The 9,108-nt window shown below is 32.5% G+C and overlaps 1 protein-coding gene across 1 annotated transcript; it reads right to left on the bottom strand.

Annotated features, from left to right (window-relative positions):
* Positions 1 to 8,050: 8,050 nt before the first annotated feature.
* On the bottom strand, positions 8,051 to 8,494 carry LOC136795883 (uncharacterized). The gene has a single exon (XM_067047905.1). It carries the CDS (start codon positions 8,492 to 8,494, stop codon positions 8,051 to 8,053), a length of 444 nt encoding a protein of 147 aa, XP_066904006.1.
* Between the last annotated feature and the right edge of the window lie 614 nt (positions 8,495 to 9,108).

Raw genomic sequence — 9,108 nt, 5'->3', positions numbered from 1 at the left:
TCATCTTCTATATGAGATATCTAAGTTATTACTGTTTTTAAAGTTGTAAATTTGTAGAACTATATTATGTTCGTCTTAATTGTATGGTACACACTTTTCACCAAAAGAGCAAGAAGAGCAACGTTCAGTGATCCATTTTTTGTGGTCGGAAGGCGTATCAAGGGCTGAAATTCATCGAAGACTTTCGGTAATGCAATGCAACAATGTTTTGCTACAACGCAGTGTCTACGTATGAATTAGACAGGATTATTGCTGGTGATGAAACAGGGATCCATCATTACGAGCCTAAGAGTAAACGGCGGAGTATGGAATGGACATATCCAAATTCGCCGTGCAAGAAAAAGTTCGAGACCCAACCTTCAGCAGGAAAATTGATGCTTACTCATCCTCCCTATAGCCCCATCTTGCCCCTTCTTGTTTGGACCATCAAAGAGGCATTGAGGGGCCGTAGATTTACCTCATACGAAGCAATGAAAGAAACGGTGTATCCCTGGCTCGCAACTCAACCGAAAATGAATGAGGGCATCATGAAGTTGCACGAGCACAAGATGGACCAAGTGCGTTGAAAAGCAAGGGGACTAAGTCGAATATTGATGTACTTGTTAGTTTCCTGTTTGATTACAATACAATTTCATAACTATATTGCGGATAAATATCGACTTGACTCTCGCGTATCCGCTAACGCTCCGTTAGAAGGTACGCACCTCTAAAGATTTTCATTGTTATGAATTATTATGATTATAAAAATAACATAATGTGAACCTTTCATTAATAAAGCAGTAAAAATACTTATAAACTTATTTGTTATAAATAATTCATAACAATGACAATTATGACAATATCTCCCAAAGCGTTAACAGACATATCTTTTTCTTGTTTTAAGATCCTCAATACATATTTTCAGATTGAAAATGGAATCCAGAAATACTCTGTATAATTATATAATTTTTTACTATTTACTTCAAATTATAAACTTTGTCTAACTAAATATATTGTTGAAATTGGTAGCTTCTTAAGTATCATGGATTGGAATAAAAATTGGCTGTTTTAAATAAAAATAGATTCTCTCTATTTTAGAGCACTATTTAGTTTGCAGTAAATCCGGGATTACACCCATTCTGTAAAAATTTCCCCTTTCCAGAGTCGGCTGAGGGTTATCATTTTAGAACGCTACAACACCAATATTAAAATAGAATTGGTATTTTAGGAGATAAAATTAAGGTCAAAACTTAATCTAATACAGTTGATGAAAGTTGATAAAATTTCATGTTTTATTTCATTGTAACTTTTTATTACATTAGTCAGTGTGTAATTATTAAATTAAATAATTCTTTATAGCCATATTTTATTTAGCAATAACTTTACTCTGATTTGTTATTTCTTCTATAGAATACATTTTTAAAAACCACTGTAACAAATAAAAAAATCTGTTTAATAGTTTTTAGTTAAAGTTTAATAAAATATAACAAAACCGTGTACATATTATTGCGATAGAATGAGATCGGAAAAGCTCGGCTTTCTCCGAATTTCAAGTCTAAATTGCTGACCCTATTTTTTTCCTTTATTTAATTATAAAAATCTGCCATAGTTCATATTTATTAATTATATATTAGTGTTAACAATGCAAAATGGTTAATTATTTCAAATAAACAAAAAAAAAAGAGGATTTTTTTTTTTTAATTCGGCAACTAAGCATTTTTATTTACAGGAGGATACGACTTCGATAATATCAATGAATATTGGAGTGCACGGTGATAAAGAATATGAAAAATCGGTTCTATAAAGTGGCCATTCTGACGACTCGATTTTATTATTATATTTGATGTAATATCTGAGATATAACTAGCCTTAAATATGTAATTTCAGTTTCGTGTAATTTTTCGTTTTTGGGCTAGAATTTTCGAACAATCGTGGTTTGGCACATATTTTGGGCTCAGGGAACCTCAAAACGTGCATTTCCATCAAAACACGATTTCAATATTTGTTAGTAAGCGAAAGTGATAATATAGAAAACAAAATTAATAGTATTTGTTTTTTTGGTTTATTATAGCGGTTTTTATGAACATTTTATCAATAACTTTACTGTTTCGGGTAGTGCAGCTGTATAATAACCAAGTCATAGGTCCATTTTACTGGGATGATATCCTCTATTTAAGCTTAACAAACTATCCCAATCAACTCCAATATTTATCGAGTCCTTTGAAACAAGCCTTGTATGATGACTGCTATTGAAGTTATATCCATGAATGCAGACAATATTATGCAGAAATGACCCAAGCTAACTGAATGCAAACAGAAGGGACCTAACCTTCCTATGCTACCGTTTGCCGATACCATTTCAGTTCTCTCTCTTCCCTTTATTATAGCTGGAGCCATAATGTTAATGAATTTTTTAATCACTGCTCCATAATTTAATTTCAATTTAGCTCGAGAACTTTGCAGAGCGTATATTGATAACGTTATACGCAATTATTTATGGAATTGTATTCAACAACGATTTTTAAATAAACAACATTAAAAATTCTTTAGAAGAACAGATTTTAAAAATTCGCCTTTAAGCCCTGTTGTACTGTTTCAATGAAGATAGAAACTAACAAGTATTACACAGTTACAGTTACAGAATTGCTCAATAGGTCACCGAGTTTTATCATAATAGAGCTGTTTTGGAAAAAATTAAAAAAAAAAAAAATGTGAAAAATTGATTTTATAAATTTGCTCTTCTGCTCGGTCGATTTCAGTGTAAAAGTTGCTGTCATATCCCAAGTACTAAACCGCCTTTAATATGTAATTTCAACGTTTAGTTTTTGAGCTAGACTGTTTAAACACACACACGTTAACATAATAAACTTAAGTCAGAATTTAATAACAATGGATAGTTGAATCAATATACAATAAAATATGGTTAGATGATTTAAATAAAATAATCAAATACAAGAAAATGGAGCGTATTATTATATTCATAAAATCTAATAGAACACATCAAATTATGGAAAATTAATTTTATTTAAAGAACATGTATCAATATATAGGAAATCATGAAAATTGTGAAAACTGATGAAGGGTCCTTTAATCAAAATAGGCAAAAAGACCGAAAATTACAAAAATAGATCGCAAAAACTAAATAAAATACACTGATTAGAGAACAAGGAATATATTAATTGAAAGAAGACCAACATTTCCCAAATTTTGTGGATTGACAAAAGTACGTAAGTTGCGAATCAATTATTGCAATTGATTACTGTTACCTGGAGGTAATAGACCACGTGCCATTTTGCATATGACATTTCAAGAATAGGAAAGGCCCAGTCAAGTGCCAAAACTGTAGCGCTGACAGTGGTCTCAATACAGCATCCAAATGCAGTGATAGTAACATTATATGGATATGCAGAGCGCCAAACCAGGTTGGGCCCTAACTCTAGAACAGGAATAATAGGTCAACATCATAGTTGTAATGTTCTTTTGAAAAGGAATAAATAGCATTCTTCAGAAGATCTTTTCAGTGGAAGACGAAGATAGAAGCATTTCAAACTCCTTTGTGTTACAATAGGCAGGTATCAATCTTATCTACTCACGTCATGGAAAAGCTAATACTGACCTGGTAAAAGTCACATAGGCTGCACCAGCTCCTGACTTCATCAAAGTTCTTTTTTAGGATCAAGCTCAAGATATATACAACATCATCACTCGGACTCTATGACGCTTCTCTTCTGATATATCTCTACAAGACTACACCCAAGAAATAGCCGAGCTATTAGAACTCAATTCTTTGACTGATAGAGGCACCACGCTTCAGCAGACCAAGAATGATGCTTTTTAATGCTTGATTACGTTTTCCTGCATTAGAATGACCTTGAGCACTATGCAATAACAGTTGTACATATATAAATGTAATATATATTTTGTTTGATTTGTATTTGTTTTGTTGTAAATAAAGAGAGTTCGAAAAAACAGATTAGGGAATTTAAAAACAGTTGCTTTATAAATAATCCCATGAGGGATTTAAATTTAAAAGAGATAGAAATTAAAACTGTTAAATTATTAAATGAGAAATATTATTTTTTATTAATTTTTGTTTTTCAGCTTTTTTCCGTGATATCAAGACTTAAATAACATGAAGCCGTTTAGTTTACAAAATATTTAAAATAATGTTAAACGGTTAGAAGAAAATACACGTTATAAAACGACGTCCTAAATATAAAATCTGTTTTTCACTGAGCTAATAATACTATGGTAAGTTGGTGGACGTAATAACCATCTATAGCTGTGGTTCTAACCCTAAAGAGAAAAAAGTATGACATTCTTATCAGCTTTGTTTATTAAGTAGCTGCCTAAAGTTTATAAAAGAAAATACTTTGGGCTATTTTATAGTTGCATAAAATCGTTGTTGTAAATGTAATTTAAAGACTGGTTTCTAATGAAAAAATCTTTTGCAATGCTGAATTGGAATTTTTATCAATAACTGTATTTTATTATTAATTAGTGTCAACTTTTAGAGACACAGATTTGATTCTGCCACGCTTTGAATGTTGCTTTAAAGGTGTTAGGATAAATTACGATCGACTTTGTTATGTTAAGTTACAAAATTAATCAGTTCATTTATCTAAAAGTATGTTATGGAGAATGTCGTATTCCTGACACCGATAAAGTATGGTACACCAGAATGGTGACTTGAGGTCGTCTCTATTTTGAAGATAACACGTTGGCTTGGCATCAAAATATTGTTTTAACATCTACCAACATTGAAAATAATTTTTTTTTTTTTGGTTATTTTAAAACATTTTAAAAATAGATTTTCACAATATTTTGGTTATTGAAATTTTTTATGTTTTTATGTATTTTTGTAGGTTTCCTAGTCCTCTCGAATGCTTTCGGAGAAATGAATATAAAATAATTATACTTTAGGAATTTAAAACCATAGGAAGAACTTTTTATTTGCAAAATTATGATAGTTATTATAATATTTTAATTAAGAAGACATATTTCTTTAAATGTTTTGTTGTCAATATTATGTGTATTCTACATATATTAACCTTGAAGTTTCGAGTTGACAGAAAAAAATATTTTTCTCTATCCATCAGCCTCAAGAATATTAAAAGAAAAACCCTATTTCACAGCTGATTAAGCACATAAGACCATTTTACCTGCAGGAACTCGTTCAAGTAAAACACTGTGGGAAGAGAGAAAGGATGTCCTATCTTGACCATACACTTCCCTCTGATTCCTGCCTTCGAAACACATCCTTGTCATTGTTTCAGTTCTCCGTCCGATAATGGAACTCACATACCAACTTGGAAGGAACTTCTACCTCTCTGGCCCTTTCCCTACATCCTCGGGAAACCGCAATGCCGTTGTCATCTTGTCGTTCTTGTTCCGCTTTGCCTTGAAACTGTCTGAGAGTTGAGGTTACCCAACCACCTCCAAGCACCCTAACCGTAGGGGATACTCTAGGATTTATTTTCTAATCCAGAGATAAGCGTTCTTCTAGAAACAGGAGGCTACTAAGAGAACGTTGTACAAGTTAGAAAATTATTCTAGAACTATGCAATATTATAAGCTATACTAGAATGATATTATTTTTTTCTATAGTTCATCGATAATGTCAAATCAATTCATTCCGAATGGGCATTTTGTAAAATGTATTGATGCTTTTAATCAGAAAATTAATTTTCGATTCGTTTAATATGAAGATAAAAATATTTAATATCTAAAACACGGAACTTTTTAGATGTTTAATGAACAGTCTCCACTGGCCTTAAATACCAGTGACGCGGCTAGGGTACCGCTGGGATCTCATGGAGCCCTGATGTGCCTTGCATAAAATGGTAGGAAAGCTTGGTTCGGAGTTAACGGAGTTTACTTAAATTTAATTTTTTTATATTGTATCTAAATTATTTTGTTATTATTAAATCAGTTTTATTTTATTATATCGATGCATATTTTTTTCAGTTTTTAATATTTATTATTAATTTTTTATTAAATTTTGTATGTAATATTTTTGTCACTGTGATCATAAAAATTATCGCAGTTATCTTATCGGATTACCACAAGATTAAATGTTTAAATCATCGACGTATAAATATTTTTATAAACCCTTGATTTATGCACACTACAATGAACCACAGACTGGAAAATATTATTCATAGTTGTGAGATTGCTGGCAGCCACAAAAGGGATTGAGATCAAAGACCTGTCTTGTCATGGGAGGTGGGCAGTGCTGAAATTTATTCGATTCCCGTCTTTCTCAGGTACACACAGCTATATTGATTGATATTCTACAAGCGTTACTATTTGCGTCAAATAAAGTCAGTCAGTCAGTTCCAGGATCTTTGAAAATATATGGTTTTGTATTAGGGAAAATGTTATTTTATTTGTAATTTGTGATATATAAAACAAATAAATATAAGTAAGTTTGAAATTTATTTGAAAATTTAATTTAAGTTATAATTGAAAAACAGTTATAAAGTAGTAATTTTAGAGATGTTACCTTATCTAAAATTAACTCTAGATAAAGGTCCACTGGTTTTTAGTATCAGTGATGTGGCAAAGAGAGAAGCGCTAGGATCTCTTCAACCCTCTACTTAGCCTTCCACATGAGCGAAATGCAAGTTTTGGTTTCGAGAGTAATACCCTGAAGCACTTGTAATTAGAAACGAGAGGAATATTATTATAATAGAAGTAGCTTTTAGAAAGACAACCAGGATCAGGTATTAAATAATTACAGATGTTCATTATGGCGAAGCAAGCACCGAGGTCTTGCAGGTTAGAGCACCGCCATTCTGTCACCCCAAGCAATAAGTCTTCTAATGAAAAATTAAATATCGGGTAGTTGGCAATCCAGTGGAATGAAAGTTCACCAAGCAAACTAAACCGTGGGCTACATAAAATTGTTCCGATCGAAGGATCCTTCCTTTTTTTGCGACCTCCTTGTCGCAATAGCTTTATTGAGAATAGGACATAAAAGTCTGAGTCTTTCCAATCTGATCTATAAGCAGCCAGCGCCAAAATGTTTTTTGTAGTAGTACACTAACAGTCAGCAACAACTTTCAGATATACAATTTCTATGCTGCGGATTTAAGAAGATAAGGAGTGGAACTGGGAGTATCTGAGGCCCTCAATGATGATGAAAAACATGGTAAAAATTGATATTAATTTTTTTAAGAAGGTAAAACATATTGAACAAGATTGAAACATTAAATTCGAGCACATTTAAGTTTAAATTTAGGAAAATAAAATAGAAATCATGGGCTTTGATGACCATTCGGTTCAACGCTATAAAGTCCTAATAAAGAACAACAATTACAGATGGTAAGTGCGATATAAATAGAGTAGAGGTCTTTTAAAAAGCTGCTAATTGGATGGTCAGGTTTCAATAGTTATGGTCACATATATTAGGCCTGTTTGTTAAGCAATTAAGTTATAGGTTTGGCGGTGCAATTTGTGATTTGATAGAAATCCTTAATAGATTTCTTAAGGGGGGAATGGAATAAGAGATTTATAATATTAGAGGTGGAACATAATATTTAAATTCAAGGACGAAGGATTTCAACAAAATGGTAATATCTGTGGCATACGAGAATTACGCCACAGATTCCAAAATTTTTATTGTTCATTTTATGGGCTATTTGGCCTGAAATCTTCTCTTTGGCACTGGTGTTTCTAAATATTTCGATTTTAGGCTTTGTAAATCTAGCATTCTCCTTATTTGGTCGCAATTCCTTTCAGATATAGACTACATACTGCTGAAGTATGACATAGTGAGGTCATATGCCTAGATATTACGTAGCATTACGGTTCCACTGTTTAATGTGACTGATTCAACTGATATATTTATAAAATACATTTTATTTACTTCATAAATTTTTTAAATACTGGAGAATGCCTGTGAAGAATGAAGGCAATGGAACTTTCTTATTAATACCGCCTTGTTCTTTATTTTCTTTTAAAACATTATCCATTTGAAGATCTTTAAAACCTAAAGTTCTTCGTTGGGCCTGCTAATGTTTTGAAATGTAAATTTTTAACTTATATACATACTTAGTGATTACTACTACTAGTGTGGCTCTACAATCCGGTGTCGAATCCTGGCCTCGTCCAGCAGCTTCCGCCAATTGTCCTGGTCCCTTGCAGCCGCCACCCAATCCTGAAGCCCCAGCATATTTGTTGCATCAACAGCAACACCATCAGCCCATCGGAGCTTTGGTCTTCCTCTTCTCCTGGTACCATGGAGTGGTTCCATCAGTAATTGTCTTGGTGGATCTTCATTGTCCATCCTAACGACGTGTCCTACCCATCTCAGTCTTGCTATCTTTATCACTCGAACTATATCGTGCTCCTTAAACATTATGTACAGATCCTGGTTGTTCTCCCTTTTCCACTTTCCTCCGATGAGCACACCACCATATAAACGTCTGAGGATTTTTCTTTCAAAGACAAGGAGTTCCTGTTCATACTTAGTGATTGCTCCTGCCAAAGTTGATAGCGTGAAAATCCACATTGGGATTAAAGCCAGTGATTTTCTTATGTTATGTGCAGAGCGCTAAGGACTTTTTTAAATGTGAGGTAAAATTAAATAGAAATTTTTGAATCTTTACCTGAGTAATATATGGAATGAGGTTCAGATACTTGTACTAACGTAGCTGGATTTAAAACTTGAAGAAAATAACTCACTCAACTTTATAATACTTGAAAAAAAATATGATAACGAAGGGGAAAAACTTTCAAAATAAATAATAAACATTTAAGTTTATAAGTTATATATAACATGAGGGTTATAAGGTGGAATAGTTCACCAACTATCAACGACAGCACATGTCATAGTTTACACAATATTAGTGGCTGCGACGGCAATTCTTATTACTATTACCGTCCCCATGAAACCTGAACTTTAAATAAAAGCTTCACGTTTCACTCCTTCACCGAATAACAACAGTACTTATATTGACTGTGAGATTAGAAATATCGACAAATTATTCTGTTAAAATTTGGGCTGATTCCTTTTAAAATTGAATAACTCTAGGAGACGAAGTATTGCGTGACTATTAGCACTAAACGCATGCGCAGAACTTGGTCCCTTATTCTCAGCTTTTTCTTGATAGTAACACCTAAATT

This window comes from Halyomorpha halys, unplaced genomic scaffold, assembly GCF_000696795.3.
Source record: "Halyomorpha halys isolate HHAL.00 unplaced genomic scaffold, Hhal_1.1 Scaffold589.1, whole genome shotgun sequence".
Classification (NCBI taxonomy): Eukaryota; Metazoa; Arthropoda; class Insecta; order Hemiptera; family Pentatomidae; genus Halyomorpha; species Halyomorpha halys.
Note: the sequence above shows the minus strand (reverse complement) of the source record. Positions and strands in the feature narration are given on the sequence as shown.